Source organism: Theobroma cacao, chromosome 8 (genome assembly GCF_000208745.1).
Source record: "Theobroma cacao cultivar B97-61/B2 chromosome 8, Criollo_cocoa_genome_V2, whole genome shotgun sequence".
Taxonomy (NCBI): domain Eukaryota; kingdom Viridiplantae; phylum Streptophyta; class Magnoliopsida; order Malvales; family Malvaceae; genus Theobroma; species Theobroma cacao.
The window spans coordinates 2636339-2655317 of record NC_030857.1 but is presented as its reverse complement, the minus strand read 5'-3'; the positions used below and the strand labels follow the sequence as shown (position 1 = coordinate 2655317).

General features: G+C 36.4%; 3 protein-coding genes and 1 pseudogene across 4 annotated transcripts; 3 read left to right on the top strand and 1 right to left on the bottom strand.

Moving 5' to 3' along the window:
- Positions 25-1225, bottom strand: LOC18591698. 2 transcript variants are annotated; one of them, XM_007017955.2, is made up of 3 exons: positions 1141-1225; positions 905-1052; positions 25-785 (listed from the first exon to the last, which is right to left on the bottom strand). In XM_007017955.2, exons 2-3 carry the CDS (start codon positions 1011-1013, stop codon positions 256-258), a joined length of 639 nt encoding a protein of 212 aa, XP_007018017.2. In that variant the 5' UTR covers positions 1014-1052; positions 1141-1225; the 3' UTR covers positions 25-255. The 2 variants fall into 2 exon arrangements, with proteins under 2 accessions (XP_007018017.2, XP_017981810.1); XM_018126321.1 differs by having other exon boundaries at positions 905-1210.
- Positions 8624-12144, top strand: LOC18591696 (probable acyl-activating enzyme 1, peroxisomal). Its single transcript, XM_007017953.2, has 2 exons — positions 8624-9113; positions 10472-12144. The coding sequence occupies exons 1-2, from the start codon at positions 8916-8918 to the stop codon at positions 11939-11941; spliced, it is 1668 nt and encodes a 555-aa protein (XP_007018015.2). The 5' UTR covers positions 8624-8915; the 3' UTR covers positions 11942-12144.
- LOC18591695 lies at positions 12009-14149 on the top strand (annotated as a pseudogene).
- Positions 15258-16601, top strand: LOC108663104 (vinorine synthase-like). The gene has a single exon (XM_018125682.1). The coding sequence runs from the start codon at positions 15258-15260 to the stop codon at positions 16599-16601; it is 1344 nt and encodes a 447-aa protein (XP_017981171.1).

Sequence of the window (18979 nt, the reverse complement as noted above, 5' to 3'; positions counted from 1 at the left end):
TTCTATAGTTGAACAAAGAAAATGTAAAAGCTGAATACGAGAATACTTGACCATTCTCATGTTCATATCTATATATTGAGAAACAAAAACAAGACAGGGCAATGTATACTGTGCAGCATCAAACGTCTGGTAGAGTAACCAGAACGAAACATAATGATAAAAATGCATTAAAAATGAAACAGAGTTCCAATTTTCCTAAATTAAAAAGAAATATCCAAGAAAAAAAACTTGCATAGAAAACCCAATTTCCAATTCTCAGATCCTCTTAACCCTTCTAGCCCCAGTTTTCCTTTCACTGCCAATCACAGACGACTTGTTATTGTTGACAGCAAGAGGAGGTTTCTTGTTCTCTTTGCTCATACTTCTGAGCATGTACCTAGGAGTCTGAGTCTCGTTCATCTCCGCGGAATAAGCAGCAGACACTGACTTCCTCAAGCTCTCGAGCTTCTTCGAGTCTCTTCTCTTTGAAGATTCAACTGTAACTCCAAGATGGTGCCCAGCCTTTGAGTCATCGCCGGTTTCGCCTCCTTTCTTTCTCTTAAGCCTCTCGTTTCTCCTGGCTGAGTACTCATCGTAAAACCGGCCCCTCTCAAACAGAGGAGTGGAGTTGGCGCTGAGACTAGTCTCACCAAAACCAGCCTTTTCGGGTTCCCCGTTTCCGAGTTCATCTCTGACCAACTTCGCCAGAGCCCGTAACTCGCAAGAAATAGAGCGATACTCTGGTCGAATCTCAGATTCTTCAACGGCCCAAGTACGGATAGGCTTCTGGGATTTCGTCAAAGAACCTTTAAACAACAAAAAAAAAAACAAACTAAACAACAAAAAAAAAATACAAACTGAAAAGATTTATTTCACTGTTTACGATAAAAATCGAAAGTTGTTATGAATTTATAACCCGATATACCTGGTGGGGTTTGCAGGGAGGTTGAGTTTGATCGAAGGACGCGACGGGGTCGTAGGCGGATAGGCGATTTAGCAAGCGGAGGCTTACGATCAGATTTCATCTTAGACATGATATCTCGGTTTTTCTTCCTTTTTGTTCTTAAAGAGAACTGCGGAGGTTCAAAGATAGAGAAACAGAGTATTAACGAAGAATGTTGTTGAAAAAGATTAAGGATAAAGATTTAGAGAGCAACCTACGTTTGAATTGTTGTGACTGTTTCTACTTTTGTTTTGTTTGGCATAGGTTTGGTTGCTTGGCTTTTTTCAACTTTTTCAGAATGTTGTCTATTTTATTATGAGACAACGATATAAGGTTTGAAACTTTGAATTTGCAGAGGAGAGAGGAGGGGAGCGTTTCAAACGGTCATATCTTTGATCTGACGGTCGACGATTAATTCAGATTTAAATGGTAGGTTAGGTGTCATTGACAGCACAACCTTTCCAATTTCCATGAAAGGCCCAGATTTTCTACTTAATTGAGGGATTACATTTACGGGTTTATCTTGTGTAAGTTGTCAAAGCAGTCGATTGGCTTGGTTTTAAAATTTTAAAAATCAAATCAATCGAATTTTTCAAAAAATTAATCGAATTAATTGATTAATTTCTATGTAAGAAATAATTAAATTAATTAAATTATAATCTAAAATCAAAATAATTGAAATCGTTTTATACTTGATATGTTTAATCGGTTTTATCATATGAAATACATAATATATCAAAAAATTAATTAAAATAATCAATATAAATTGAAATCAAACAAATTCAACTAAATTAAATGAATTCATTCGATTTTTTTATATATAGTGAAAATACAATAATTTATTGCATCATTCTAAGTCAAACAACGCCTAAAACACTATCTAGTAAAAGGGAAGCAATGCTAGAAGGAGGAGACTCAAAAACACTAAATCTTAAAAGTAGATTATCATGATGTGTGGTCATCTAATCGGCACATTAATTCGTTTTACGAGATATGTGAAATATTCTATAATCCCAATCTTGGAAGAATAGTTCTTTAATGTTCCTTAACAAATGCACATTCAGGTCTAAAATATTACTTTTCATCGACAATTTTTGTATAGGAAGGAGGGAGTCAGACTCCACTTAAACCTTCCTAAATCTCCTTCTCCAACACAAATTTAAGCCCTAGAATAATGCCCATAGCTCAGCATTTAGCGAAGAAGTTATACCAAATTTATGAATGAATCCCAGTATCCATTCTCCCTTGTCATCATGGATAATTCCACCTGCCGCTGCTTCACCAGGTTGGCCTCTGGCACTCCCATCGACATTTAGTTTAACAAATGTCTTGCTCGGTTTTTTCTAAGTAATGTCAAAGGCCTATTTAGTTTTTGTCCAGATTTGCCGCTGTGAATTATGAGGCTATGTAAAAGAGATATCAAAGATGGGAAGATTCCTCCAATACCAAGGTAGCCATGTGATATACACAAAGATAGAACTCCACGGCAACACATCAATAACAACATTATCTTGCATATTCTTCACTAACCATTGCTGTAAGTTGTGACTGAAAAAATCAAAACTAGATAAATTCCTCTTAACTGCAACCAAACATTTATGGAAATATTGCAGTCCCTTAACACATGCAGTATATCTTCATTAGAGCTACCACAACGGATGCAACCAACAGATGAATACAAGTTCCATTTAGCTAACCACGAGGAAGTTGGTAAAGTGTCATGAAGTACTCTCCATAGAAAAACTCGACCTTACTAGAACTTTTAATCTGCCATACTTGTTTTCAAAAATTCATATTAGATTTATTGTTCTCCATTTGAAGAGTATAGGTTGACTTAACAAAGAAAACTCCATTACTTGTTTCCAACCAAAAGCCAACGTCTTCTTCCTCACTAGTTGTATATATAAGAATAGCAGCGATCATGGAGACAATTCCTAGAAGAAGCAAAAGCGTAAATATATCAAAATCCCAATTGCCAGCCTCATTGCAAAAAACTTGCTACAGGTAATTTTGCTTCAAGAGCTTAAATCTCTGCACTAACATAGTTTATTAAAGGTCCACAGCTCAACCAATTATCAGTCCAGAATTTTGTTGAATCTTTTCCTAGTTAAATCCTTCCCCTTTTTTATGGTCAAAGAAAATCTTCTTTAGTCAACCTTTTTTTAAGTATTGGTACTGAACTTTTACTTGTTATACAGAATGCCCCATATTGGACCCAACTAGCCCACATCCAAAGTACAACTAAACAAAAAGGTTCCAAAGAAATAGGTAGCTAAGCCCAACTCATGACTCACCCAGCCCCAGGTTCCTCGCTCTCTCCGAAAAAGCTTGTTCTCTCTCCTAAAGGAGTTCTGATAAAAAAAAAAAAAACGTAACATTTACATATAGTAATGTGGTAGTGCTAATTAATTATTCTTCTCTTTCTGTTTTAGATTATAGATAGTGAGAAAATATCAAAGGCTTTTACTTTTTTTCTTTTTAGATATAGACAACGGAAGAGGACACAGGAATCCCATAGTGCAAGGTGTTTCCTATTTGAGTTGATGATGGAGATGATGTGGTCTGTTTGGCTTTGTGCCATCTCCTTGCTTGCCATAGGTGTGACAAAGTTTATTTACAGGTGGTGGAACCCTGAACGTAAAGGCATTCTTCCGCCAGGTTCGATGGGACTCCCACTTCTAGGGGAGACCCTTAGTTTTCTTGTCCCAGCCCAGTCCATATATAGACATCCATCCTTTTGTTAAGGAAAGAATGAAAAGGTAAGGATATACGATCAATACCATCATCCAGAACATGCTGAAAGAGAAACATAAAAAAAGATTAAGGTCTTGATCTTTCAAACGGTTGTGTTATAGGTATTGTCCGTTGTTCAAAACAAGTTAGATTGTGATAACGTCGGACCCTGACTTCATTTATTTCTTGTTGAAACAAGATGGAAAATTTGTTGAGCTGTGGTACCTGGATTCCTTCGCCGAGCTGTTTCGCACGGAAACAACAGCAGCAAAAGGCTACGGCCTACGTGCACAAGTATCTTAGGCACGTAATCCTTAATTAGTTTAAATTAAAGATAAAAAAACCAGCACAAAAGAGGAAGTCCAGATAAATGAGAACAACCGCCATAAGCACTCGATCCTAAATCATAGAAACAACAAAAGAATTTTCTGCTACAGTTGATTGACTTTGACTTGCTTGACATTTCTATTCTGATATTCTGCTGCTGATCTTTAATTAAAGAATAATGGAAGCAATGTAACAGCAATAGCATTTGGAGGAGGCAATAGGACATGTGCAGGAGCGGAGTTCAGCAAGGTCATGATGGCGCTATTTTTACATGTCTTGGTCACCAAATACAGGTCCGTTCTTAAATGTTTGTCTCGCTTTCACTTTCACACACATTAAAGAGCAATTTAATTGCATATCAGCCTGAAACCGACAACAAAAGAATTGTAGAATTTTGGCTAGGTGGTCAAAGATCAAGGGAGGAGATGTGGTTCGTGCACCGGTTCTGGGATGTACCAATGGTTTCTACATTAAAGTTTCAGAAAAACAAGCATAACTTGGTTAGACATTCGATGTAGAAGAATAAAGTGGACATCCCAGAGTTCACTGTCTTAAGTAGAACTGATTCGCCTGCTATAAATATTAGGAATTTGTGTTTTAAGTACCGCAGTCAAGTTGGTGATCATATCAACTGTTGGTGTGTGACTTTCAACAGTTTTTCAGCTTGTAGAAATCATTTGATATAAAATAAAATATATAAATATATTGATTAATTATAACGCATTTTTTCTGTCCTTGAATATATTTTGTACGGATGAGCATGTAAGTACTAGAGCATTTCGTGGGCGGGGTTTAGCCTTGTTATCTTCTTCCGCTGCTATTAACGCCTGACTGTACTATCCTGTAAATACTAGTTATCTAAATATTAATTCTCTCTCTGCATAGTTCGGCTAGGTGTTCACTTTCAATGATCAATATAACTACTTGAGCATTGAATATCTAATATATATACGTACGGTGACATAAAAATATAACACCAATAAGAGCGGCAAAATATACTACTCCATATACTGGTGTATATATAAAGAGAATGAAGGGTTATTCTTGGGCTCAAAAGCATACAGCATTGTTGTATTGCGTCCCTGTACATTACATCAGTAATACATAAAAGGAAATAAAGTTTATGTACAGAGAGAGATTTAAGGAACATAACAAGTATTTAGTTGGCTCTAGAATTCCTATGAATCTGCCAGACACCTTGCTCTATGACTATGAACTTAATTTTTGACAGAATCCCCTTTGATGTGGCTTGTGACAGGACCATTTAACACGATTCCCGTCCAGCAGATCTCAATATCTTCTTTTTGGTACATATTCTCAATATGACTATATGTATATATATATGGGTTTCTTCTTTTCATTTTCATGGCACCTGGATTATTGAAAGTTTTGAATGAATGATCTGATTCATTGATGGAACAATGGTCCAAATAGTATGTGTGTGGATTGGCTTGCATTTATTTCAAGAACCTCCTCAGTCCTCATGGTTGAACGGCCTGTTTTGCTTGATGAAACAAAGTAGTTTTACTCTTTACATATTTTTTTCATAGGTAAAGACAGAATAATATATAGTTAAAAGATAGTGTAATTAAGATATCTCACAAGCAGCCTCAGCTGCAACCACAATGAAACAGAAACCAGGAGTTTCCTCCGTCGAAACTAAGCAGAAAGGTTTATGTCATAGATGTTATGGATGGGATCTCAAAGACATGCCTTTGGCCACGTTTGGACCTTTCTTAAGTGTTAGTAAATTAAAGTTAAAGTTGAGGAAATTATGAAGAATAGTCTTTTTTGATAAGAACATTTTAAAAACTTATTTTAGTTATATTTAGTCATGACTTGATAAAAAAGCCCTTAAAATTATTTTAAATAAATTAAACAATTTATCACAATTTCTCTCCATTTGTGTTTCTGATTTCTCTCTCACCATTTCAGTCTTTCAAATTTTATCGATTTCTCTCTTCAACATTCATTTGCTATGCTTTCGATTTCTCTCTCCTATATTTTCAGATTTCTTTTTCTTATGCTTTCAAAACACTTAGCAATGATTTTGATGTGCTTAAATGGGTGTTTATTTGGAAATTTTGATTTTTAGGTATTTTTGGTAAAATTAAAATGATAGAAATGATCACAGATGTTTGAAATAGTTTTTAATTGAATTAATTCGGGACCTAGACACTAATAAACTAAAAAATTGAAATTTATAAACCTAGGTTTTCAAAAGAATTTTTTTATATTTTTAATTGAAATAGGTGTTTTGGATAAAACAATTTATGTTTTGATTTATGAAAATATGTTAAAAACACTTTAATCGGTGCCAAATTATAAAAAAAACAAAAAGAAATGAAAAGAGTTGAGAGGATTTGAAGTTTTGATTCGTAAGTAACAACAATATTTTAGACATTAAAGCATAACAAAATGTTTTTGAATATGACATGTAATAATAATATTTTTTCAACATGACGTATAACAACAATAACTTTTTTTTTCAACATGACGTGTAACAACTTTTTTTAATCATGACATGTAACATATTTTTGTACATGACGTGTAACAACAATATTTTTTTCAACATGACGTATAACAACCTAACCATGACATGTCACATGTTTTTGTACATGACGTGTCATGTTTCTGTACATGGTGTGTAACGACCTAACCATGGCATGTCACATATTTCTGTACATGTCGTGTCACATGTTTCTGTACATGGTGTGTAACAACCTAACCATGGCGTGTCACATGTTTCTGTACATGGTGTGTAACAACCTAACCATGACGTGTCACATGTTTCTGTACATGACGTGACACATGTTTCTGTACATGACGTGTCACATGTTCCTGTACATGGTGTGTAACAACCTAACCATGACGTGTCACATGTTTTTATACATGACGTGTCACATGTTTCTATACATGATGTGTAACAACCTAACCATAACGTGTCACATGTTTCTGTATATGGTGTGTAACAACCTAACCATGACGTGTCACATGTTTCTGTACATGACGTGNACCAGAAAAGCAAACTTATTGCATAGACTCTTTTCGGCATGTGACGAGTGGTTAGTACCAATCCGAGATATATTCACCGTGACATATGGTGATTCACGATTACTAGCAATTACTTTTTCATATAGTCGAGTTTCAGACTACAATCCATAAAAAATTTTATCCTATTTTATGAGATTAGCTTAAATTCACATTTTTGCATCTCTTTGTTTAGGAAAATGTGGCACGTCTGTAGCCCGCGGTATTAAGACCATGATGACTTGTCTTTGTCCTCTTTTTTATAAACTTCACATATGATGAAGTAAATACTTTATAGCAAATCTATTAAATAAAGTCAAGGATTACGTTAATTTCATGTAAAAAATACATAGTTTCACAACATTAACTGAAAACAGCCGTGCAATACCTGTAACTATAAAACCAGTTAGTTAGTTTCTCAACTTAATAAAAGATAATTATAATTATACAAAAATTATTTTAAAAATATTTTATTTTTTAAAAATTATTTTTAAAAATACCCCAGTAAAATTAGTACGTTGAATACAATCCACTAGAAAGGCGACGCCTTGGCCCTCTTTGGACTGGAGAGAGTAAATTCTATCTTCATACCTGTTTGGGCCGTTTAATCCGGGCTTATTCAAGCCGTCTCCTTGGGCTTGAGCTGCAGGAGTGAACCCATTTGTTGAAAAAGCCATCGGTTTGACTCTCCCACTCACCCTGGAAACAAACCCAACAAAATTTCACGTCTTTTTATCCGTTCATATTTGATGCTTTTTATCTGTTCATATTTTACGCTTGGTCTAATTTTTTTTTTACTTAAAAATCATTAAAAGTTCTTATAAAAAAATAATATTTAAAACAAAATTAAAACTATTTGATAAATTATTTGCTAAAATAAATTATATAAATTTTAATTTTGATTAAAATTATCATAACTTATATTTTTACTATCTTCAATTACTTAAAAAATTAAAATGAAACAAATTTATTTCGAGTTTATATACGATTTTAAATATTAAAAATAAAAAAAATTCATAAAAAATGAAACAACTCTCAAATTTGTATAATAATAGCATTAATTTTTTGATAAAAAAAACTTTTAAATAGTACTTAAATACAGTTTTAAATCTTTTATTTTTTTTCTCTTAATTTTTGTAAAAATAAAAAAATCTTAGATTTTACTATTTTATTGTTAAATTTTTATTTTTTTAGTAGTTTTTGTAGAGAGAGATAGAAAAGAGGAAGATTATGATTTTTCATTGGAGAATGATAATTTGTAAAAAAAAAAGAGAAGTGAGGGAGATTGATTGAGAGAAATAGATATTTTTTAAAAAACTGGTATATTTTCTAAAAAGTTTTCTTTAAGCTTTTTTTTATAATTTTTTCAAAAATTTTATTTAATTTGATTTTAACTTGTAAGGATAAATAAATGAAAAAAAGAATCAGACCAAAACAGGCATTTGAAGTAACCAGTTTTACACCTCACCAACCCTTTAAACGAAGAAAATTGAAGATAAGTTCCACGTCAAAAGAGTCTTTTTATGGAAAAACAAGATAAGGTTTTGAATATTATTAAAGCTTCTGAACTTGTAGTTTTGCAAGATTCTAAATTCAAATTTCAGCTGAGATGTGTATGACTGTGCTTCAAAGTTCAGATTGAATTGAACGTAATTTCTGTTTTTGGGTATTGCTTCGCATGAGTTGCTGGCTAGCTGCTACAATTTTTTTGCTACACTTTACAGACATATGGGCACGTTGCTTTGGCTTTAAGCGTGGTAAACTTAGCATCAATGCTCTTGGCAGTCTAGCTGTCAGTTTCATGTTAGAATAGTAAAAGAACAAATTGGATGCCCTCTCTTATCGCAAGCCTAAATCTAATCTTGTCATATTGCAATCCCTCACGGCAACGGAGTCGTTGAAGATGGAGGGTATGATAAAGTGCTCTGCCAATTACGTCCCTTTGACTCCGATCAGCTTCTTGGAGCGCTCCGCGGTTGTCTACAGTGACGGACTCTCTGTTGTCCACGGTGATGTCAAGCACACCTGGAAACAGACACGCGAGAGGTGCGTCCGTCTCGCTTCTGCGCTTGCCCACCTTGGGATTTCCCGTCGAGATGTGGTACTAACTCTCGCATTTCTTTCTCTACTCTCGTTTAATTTTCTGTCTGATAGTATATTACTTGTTTTTTTTCTAGTAATTCTGTCTTTGCTGTCTTTTTCGAGTTACTTTGATTTTCTCCTCCTTTGTGAGCTTAGTTTTCTTCATCATTTGGCTTTCTTTCTGGTATTGTTGTGCTATTTTCAGAATAATTTGTGTAGCCCCATGACTTAAAAATAGTTAAATGCATGGTCTTTGGCGTTTATTTTCAGAACCAAAGTTGGGAAATTGCATTCCCATTTCGTCGTCTTCATGCCTCCCAAGAATCCAAGTTCAATGGTGATTTGTCCTTTTATATTCAGATTGACTTGCTTTTGGAGGTGTTGGCATAGTCTCTGAATAGGATGTATGGAATAGTCCTTTGAAAAAAGTTTCTGTACTTTCTAAGCTTGGATTCTCGGCGTTCAAATAATCTCAGAGAAAGTGTAAATGTTACTACCAAACATGAAGAGGGACATTCGGATTCGCTCTGCAGGTTATAGTACAAAATTTTTGTTTGCTCCCAAGAGGCAGAAATTGCTGAAGAACCTAAAAGAGAGAAGAAAAGCTTCCATGCATCCCGAAAAGGCAAAAAATGAATACTTGTACGATAGCTCTTCTTCAGTTTGATGGTCAATAGTCATACTTACTCTTAGAGTGGGTCCCTTGTTACTTAACTTGAGTTTGCACCAGCAGTCTACAGACATGTGTGTAACGAGTTGGCTCCTAATGAGACCAGAGAACCGAGGAATCAAGTCTTAACTTTTTTGTGGTGGCTATTAATGAGCTAGAATGATGGTAGAGGGAGATCTTTATGTTTTGGTAAATAGAGGGGAACCTTCATGGTTATTAGGATCATGGCTACTTTCTATTATTCTTTGTAGTGCCCTATGCTTTTAAATTTTGTTTAATAATTGCACACCTAATCAAAGAGCCGGGGCGAATGGGCAATGAGGTCGACTTTCTCCATTGTTATCTACCTTGTTATTTGAAACAACCAAAGACTGCAGAGATTTATGAAATTATTCTTAATGAACTCATTTATCAGTTAAAATATACAAAGGAAAAGCTGAGAATTTTAGTATAATTTGTTATAAATGGATTTGCTTAAATATTTTAGCCCACTTTACTGTTCAAACTTGACTTCATTTTCTCTTTCTAGATGCCAAGGTATTGTGAATCTCCTGCCTGAATGCATTCGACTTAAATATTTTAGCCCACTTTACTGTTCAAACTTGACTTCATTTTCTCTTTCTAGATGCCAAGGTATTGTGAATCTCCTGCCTGAATGCATTCGACTTTCTTTTTGGCTTATGGCCAATCTTTGCTTGTTTGAGCAGGTTGCAGTATTAGCCCCAAATATTCCAGCAATGTATGAGCTACATTTTGGCGTTCCAATGGCCGGTGCAGTTCTATGTACGCTCAATATACGCCATGACTCCGCTATGGTGGCAGAGCTACTGAAGCATTCGGAAGCCAAAGTGCTTTTTGTAGATTACCAATTTCTCCATATTGCTCAGGGAGCAATGAAAATACTATCCAATACAAGGTCTAAGCTGCCCCATCTAGTCTTAATCCAAGAGTCTAATCAGCAAATTCCCACCACTAGCAACGGCAACCCAATATCTGCAAACTTGGACTATGATGGTCTTTTAGCAATGGGGAAACTAGATTTTGAGATCAGAAGACCGGAAGATGAGTGGGAACCTATCTCAATTAATTATACTTCTGGCACTACATCAAGCCCAAAAGGTGTTATATATAGTCATAGAGGTGCCTATCTTAATTCTCTAGCAACAGTTCTTCTCAATGAGATGACCTCAATGCCTGTATATTTATGGGCCGTCCCCATGTTTCACTGCAATGGATGGTGTCTTACATGGGGCGTTGCTGCTCAAGGCGGTACAAATGTATGCTTAAGAAATGTCTCTGCAGGAGGAATATTTCACAACATTGCTGAGCACAAGGTGACCCACATGGGTGGTGCACCTACGGTTTTGAACATGATAATAAATGCTCCAGCCAGTGACCAAAGGTGTCTTCCAGGGAAGGTTGTGGTCATGACAGGTGCCGCACCACCACCAGCACCTGTACTTTACAAAATGGAAGAACTGGGATTCAGAGTGGTTCACTCATATGGCTTGACAGAAACCTATGGTCCAGGAACAATTGGCAGTTGGAAACCAGAATGGAATTCCCTTCCTCGAGATGTACAGGCCAAGATGAAGGCTCGGCAGGGGTTGAATCATCTCGGTATGGAGGAAGTTGATGTCAAAGATCCTGTTACCATGAAGAGTGTCCCGCATGATGCAAAGAGTGTAGGAGAGGTTATGTTTCGAGGCAACACTATCATGAATGGATACCTTAAAAATGTCAAAGCAACAGAGGAGGCTTTCCATGGTGGATGGTTTCGAAGTGGGGACTTGGGAGTGAGACACCCAGATGGCTATATAGAACTCAAGGACCGCTCCAAGGACATAATCATTTCTGGGGGAGAAAATATCAGCTCAATTGAAGTGGAATCAACGCTTTTTAGCCATCCAGCTGTGCTTGAGGCAGCTGTGGTGGCAAGACCAGATGATTACTGGGGGGAGACACCTTGTGCATTTGTGAAGTTGAAGGATGGATGCAATGCCAGTGCCGCAGAAATTATCAACTACTGTCGGAGCCATTTGCCCCATTACATGGCTCCTCGAACTGTGATTTTCCAGGATTTGCCAAAGACTTCAACTGGAAAGACGCAGAAATATCTTCTGCGGGAGAAGGCCAAGGCAATGGGAAGCATTTCCAAAAGCAAGAGCAAATTGTAGGTCGCCATTGATTGGATTGTAGGGCCTTGTGGCAGGATTGTCGTATGTGTCAACTTTATGTATAAGTATGGTAACAATTGCTCAGGCTTTATTGCAAGTGGATGGAATTTAGACGAAATACTAGTAATTAATGAATCAAACATGAATAAAAATCCAAACAAGCAGAGGAAAAGATGCATCTACTAGCTAGATTTTCAATTAAATTCTTCTAAATTTTTTATTCTGGATATTTCTATTAATCTTCTTTTATAATAGTTTCCAACAGGTAGAAAACTAGAAAATAGAATCAATTCAAATCCTATTTCCTAGTTAAAATTGGCTTTGCATATAAAGCAGATAGATTAAATAATCACAGTTTTGTACAAGAAGATCGAAACAATTCCTTTTTTCTGCAACTTAATTAATTGGAAAATTCTAACACTCGCTCACGTAGTAACTGACAAGCAGGTGTACCAAGTGGATTTTGTGATTTTATGCATCGGAAAGTACAGTGACTTGCCAAACAATCCTGATTTTCCATTGAACAAAGGACCCGAAGTGTTTAATGGCAAGGTGTTGCATTCCATGGATTATGTTGCAATGGATAATGATGTTGCCGCTGAACTAATCAAAGAAAAGCGAGTCACGGTCGTTGTATTTCAGAAATCAGCAGTGGATATAGCAGCAGAAGTTGCTAGTAAAAACGGTGCAAGCTTTTGCCTCTTTCTCTAGGAATACTAAAGTATTTGCATTCTTAAATTACGCCAACCTGAATACAGGATGAGTTAAATTTGCTAATCATGGTCTACGGAAATCCAGATTTCCCATGCAATTAATTAACCGAATATGAAACATGTCGATGTTTGAACTTTGAATACTTGTGGCACGAGGATCAAACAATTATGTAACTATTTGAAAGTAGTAGATGAGCAAGAGATGGAATCCGTTTTCTTTACCCCCAAAGCATGATGTTTTGGCATTTAATCTTATTTTTGTTGCTATCAGGAGCAAGTCACCCATGTACGCTGCTGTTTAAGACGGTCCACTGGACTGTTCCTGAACATTTACTCTCACTTGCCTTCCGAGGTTTGAACCGATTTACAGAGTTAATGGTCCACAAACAAGGAGAAGGATTCTTCCTTTGGCTCCTAGCCCTGTTGCTTTCACCTCTGGTAATCTTCTCTCTTTGATACTCCTTTAGCAAAACTTGCATAGAGCTTTTTCAAGTGAAATTGATTAAGTTTTTAACTATACATACCACTTAAACAAAAAAACAAAAAAAAAAAGCAATTGAAATTCGAAACCATAGTTAGAGCTTTGAGAAAATTATTAAGTAATCATTAGCAATCATGCAATTGATCCTTGTTATGTTCATTCCAGCTTTGAATATTTCCAACATTAATCGAGTGCTATCTCAATTGGGTGTATCCATTGAAGAAATTCAACATGGTACCAGTGCATAAATTCGTCAAACAAATTTCTTCATGTATGTTCACAGTTTTGCCAGCTAATTTCTATGACAGAGTCAAGATGGTAGTCTTTTCCTGAAGAAATCACAGAGCTTCAGCTTTTGCGAAAATGGTTTGATGGTAGAAGGCGAGTTTAGACGTCCTCTGCTGTCTGATATTGTAATTTTTGCAACTGGATATAAGGTTGACGAAAAGCTTAAGAGCATTTTCAAGTCAACTTTCTACCAGAAATGTATTGCTCGGTCATCAGCTCCATTCTACGGGTATCTTTTTTTCTTACTTTGCAGCTAGGACACTCCCTACTCCCTAGGAAATCGTGTAGTATACAAAGTAAATCTCTTTGTTTATAAAATATTGAAGATATCACATAGATTTTTGTTCTTTCAGGGAGTGCATTCATCCTCAAATCCCACACCTAGCAATATTTGGATATGCAGATAGTTCTTCAATCCTGTATTCCACTGAAATGAGAAGCAAGTGACTAGCACATTTTCTTGCTGGATACTTCAGGTTACCGAGGATAAGCAAGATGGAAGAGGAGGTTATGGAGTGGGAAAAATGCAAGAGAAGTGATGCGAAAGAGATCTATAGAAGATCTTGTGTGAGTACATCACTACAAATATACTGTAATGATCAACTATGCAAAGACATGGGATGCAATTCTAGAAGGAAAAACTGGTTTCTTGCAGAGCTATTTGTAGCTTATGGTCCTAGGGACTATGAAGCCGTTTGGGGGAACCAATATTGTACTGATAGATAATGCATCAACCGTGGCAGTTTGTTCACTTTGAGCTGTCTGAGACTGAGCAAAGACATGCACTTACTTCCAATCAGCTCCTACTGAGTTGCTTGCTCCTATAGCAGGTAAAACTAGGATGGTTAATTTTCTCGAAATCACCTACCAATTTTGTACCGAACAGAACAATAAAAATCATGTGGCAATTTGATTGCTAGGCCTTGCACCAGGACAACAGGAAGTCCAATAATCAAAGCGCCTTTTCTTTTCTATTTTTTCACATGGCAAATATAATATCTCATGCATGATGATAGCCAAGTTGTTATCATCGCTCTAGGACAAAGTCCTCTAGGAAATTGAGTTCTCAAGCATAATTCTTTTATGGATAAAGATGCTCGTAACAACAAATGGTGGGGAAAGAAAGCATCAATCAGTAACTTTTCAATAAACTATCTTAGTTGCCTTGTTATTTCAGAATAAGGAATTAATTCATCTTTATATGAAAGAAAAAAAAAAAGACATTTCAGTGCCTTTTCTTTCCACAACGAAATAAAATTTGCTGTTAAAATATCCCTTGATAGCCATTGCTATTATAATGCTCTCAAATTCGGACGGTACATTTGTCATATAACAACTGGCAATGCTCAATGCAACAGCTTCAAAGTCTGAGGGTGACAGTTTATGATAATCAAAGGGTCTCTATCACCGGTAGGTAACCGCAAATTTGAGTAAGAGTCATACGCTTCTGTTAGCATGTTGGTGTCCGGTCGGCAGCCTTGATCTCATCCTCATTTCCATCAAACTATAAAAGCCTATGGGATCAGCTTTTGAGGTAGTTCTAGTTTTTTTTTTATTTGATAAGTTCGACTACAAGTTTTTAATCCTCAGTCGCATTAAGAATGCTAATGAGTAAGGGTAGGAAAGGATCACCCCAATATGCCAATTTCTGAAGGAGCGGTATCTAGCACTGAAGGATTCGCCTCGACTACAAAATTAGAGTAGACGACAACAGAAGAATCTTTCCAGTGAGTGCTTAATCTGACACTAAAAAAGCTTTCCTCTTCGGAGATATAAAGCAGGTTGAACCCGTTTAGCCTTTCATCAAAGTGGGAGTAAGGTAAAATATTGTGAAATGGAAGTGGGAATCATTTCCACACAACACATAAAACCATCCTCTCTGACACCTCAACACCTTAAAACCTTCAAGCTCTCGCTTTTGGACCAGTTTATTCCTTCTCCATATGCTCCAATCATCCTGTTTTATCCTACGGATGAGTCAACTAGCCATCTTGAGATTCCTAGAAGATTAGAGCTGCTGAAGAAATCTTTATCAAACACCTTAACAAGCTTTTACCCTCTTGCAGGAAAGATCAGAAATGATCTTTCCATCGAGTGTAGCGATCAAGGAGCTTATTATGTTGAAGCTCGAGTAAACTGTCGTCTCAACGAGTTTCTTAATCAACCTGACCTCCTCTTTTTACCTCGATTCCTTCCCCGTGAGTTCATTTTGGACGAGCCAACTGCAGGAACTTATGTAACCAATATTCAAGTGAACATGTTCGAGTGTGGTGGTATTGCTATTGGCATATGCATTTCACATAAGATTCTTGACGGTGCTGCGCTGAGCACCTTCCTCAAAGCATGGACTGCAACAGCTCGTGGCTGTAAGGAAGCCATATATCCCAACTTCATCGCTACGTCTCTCTTCCCCACAGATGATTTGTGGCTTAGAGATTCATCACTGGTCATGTGGGGTTCTTTGTTTAGGAAAGGCAAGAGCATTACTCGGAGAATGATATTCGGTACTTCATCAATAGCCGCTCTCAAGGCCCAAGCTACCATCCCAGGCCGCCAGTGCCCTACTCGAGTTGAGGCTGTTTCAGCTTTCTTATGGAAGTGCACCATGGATGCCTCCAAAGGAAAAAATGGTTTTCAGAGGCCTTCTTTATTAACCCACCTTGTAAATCTACGGAGAAGAATGGTGCAGCCCACGGAGAATTCGACTGGAAATCTCCTCTGGATAGCATCTGCTAAAAGCAAGGTTGATAACAAGTCGGATTTGCCTGACTTGGTAGGACGGGTGAGGGAAGCAATATCAAGAGTTGATGGTGATTTTCTAAAGAAGCTAGGAGATGATAAAGGGAAATCTCTGATGTGTGAAACTCTCAGAGAAATAGGAGATCTAGTCTCCAAAGACGGGTTGGACCATTTTGGATTTAGCAGTTGGTGTAAGTTTGGGTTTTACGAAGCTGACTTTGGGTGGGGAAAACCTGTATGGGTCAGTAGCTTTGGGATGGAAAATTCGGTGTACATGAATCTCATCATTCTGGTCGACACACGATTTGGCGATGGCATAGAAGCATGGGTGACCTTGGATGAACAAGACATGGCAATACTTGAACGTGATGAGGAGCTCCTCAGATTGGCTATGTTCGATCCGAGTCCATTGATGATCAGCAAGTCACCTCTGAATTAGCTCGCCGGTTCTCGTTTTTGGTCATTGTTGTCTATTACATAAGTAACAGTTTTCCAAAAAGCAAGGATCAAATTTGTTTCTGGCAAGGAAAAATTCAGTAAAACTATGTTTATACCGATTGTAAATTACAAGTATTTGGAGCCTGGCAATAGACATTTTCACTTTAAATATGATATATGGCTCATCATTCTAAAAATATAAAAAATGTTAACACAAGGATGAAATAGCAGCATCTACTGATGAACATGTCTCTGTGAGAAGCTAAGACGTTAGGGTGATTTTGATATAAGGGATGTAAAGTCACATTCCCTGTAATGTACCTAATTAAATTACATTACAGTGTTTGTTTTATAACAGGCCACTGCAATATAAGATTGCAATGCAATCACATTGTAGTCAATGGATGTAATGTGATTGCAGTCCAAAACCAATGCAATCACATTATATTGCACTCCACAATGTCTTTAAGAATATTTTTCTTTTTTGAAAATTAATAGGATTTCATTATAGAAACCAGGAAAAGGTTCCTTGGGGAACAAAAGAGCTTTAAGAACATTTTTGCCCATCATCTTTTTAAAAAATTACTCACAATTCGAAGCAAAGCATCGTTTTTGGGGTTGAGGGTTTACTGCTGCTTCTCCATTTTGCTAAAATCGCTCCTCCTTCTTCTAGCTCTGCTTCTTCATCATCTGAAATTGTGGGTTGAAATCTCCTATTTTTCTTTTTCTTTCTCCTTTTTTTTTATCTTCTTCTTGTATTCTTTAATCTGACTTTTTTTTGTTAATTTGGGTTTTCTTTATATTTATATTTTAGGGTTTATCAATGAAACAATTTGGCCATTGATCAGCAAGAGAGGTTGGATTTATGGGCTAATCTTTAACAAGAGGCATAGGTAATTGTGATGAAATAAAACGCTGCGTGTTTGGTTGTAATTTTTGGTGTTGCAATTTTTGGTTTTTATTCCCTCAACAAAATATGGGTAATCAAATAGTTTTCAAGTTCTATCCAATTAAAAATGCTGAAAGCAGCAGAACTCGTACCTAGCATTGCCAAATCCATGATATCGTCAAGACATGGCCATCTTCTTTGTGTTTGGTTTTTGATAAGGCATTGCGTGACTAGTTTTTAATAAGTCATTGCGTGATTAGTTTTTGATAAGGCATTGCGTGACTAGTTTTTGAGAAGGCATTGCGTGACTAGTTTTTGATAAGTCATTGCGTGACTAGTTTTTGATAAGACATTGCGTGACTAGTTGATAGGCATTGCGTGATTGACTTTGGGCATTGCGTGACTGACTTTGGGCATTGCGTGACTAGTTTTTGATAAGGTATTGCGTGACTAGTTTCTGATAAAGCATTACATGACTAGTTGATAGGCATTGCGTGACTGACTTTAGGCATTGCGTGACTAGTTTTTGATAAGGAATTGCATGACTAGTTTCTGATAAGGCATTGCGTGACTTACTTTGAGAATTGCGTGACTAGTTTTTGATAAGGCATTGCGTGACTAATTGATAGGTATTGCGTGACTTGTTATTAAGGCATTGTGTGACTTGTTAGGAAGGCATTGCGTGACTAGTTAGTAAAGAATGTTATATGTTCCAATGGACGACCTGCAATCCAACTGGTTAGTACATTGGTTTATCAAGGAAGGAGCCTTGTGTTTCTGTTTTTACCTTTTTTTGGGGTTAAGTCTTTGGATTGAAATTTATTTTTTTTGAAAAATTTGTAGGAACTAGGTTGGTTTCTCGTAGGGGGTTTAGTCCCCTCATTCTTCTAGTTCATTTTGCTCTTATGAGGACTGCTGGATGGGTTTAAACCCAATGCTGCGTTTAAATTAAAAGAGGTTACAATATTTCGGTTGTTTTGAGTCACAAGGTGGTCTCAACTTCAAAAGGTCGTAACTTTGTGCTCGGTTGTCTGATCGGGGTGATTTTTTTTTTTGAATCCATGTAACTTTTTGAGATCTACGCATTGATAGACAGTTGAAGGCAGTCTGCTACTGTTTTGACCCCAAAAAACCTCATTCTAATCTTGAATTTGAATTTTTACTCTTTTTTTTACCTTTTTTTTAAGATTTGACCTCCCATTTTTTTGATTTTGTTTAGGGTAAAATTGGTCTTGATAGTAGGAAACCATTACAATTTTTTTTTAGATTTTAGGGTGCAAGAAAAGAGTGAAAAAAGGTTTAGTTGTTACTGCCAGTCATTATATCAACTTTTGGTTGCACCCTATCACAATTTGTTTAGTTGGTTGTGTGGTTAATTGCTTAGTGATGCTTGCACTATTGGTCTCAGGTTTGAGTCCTGCTTCTTACAGTGCAATCTTTTTTTTTTTTGCCTTTGATTTGTACCATTAAATCGGTCTCTAGTATCAATT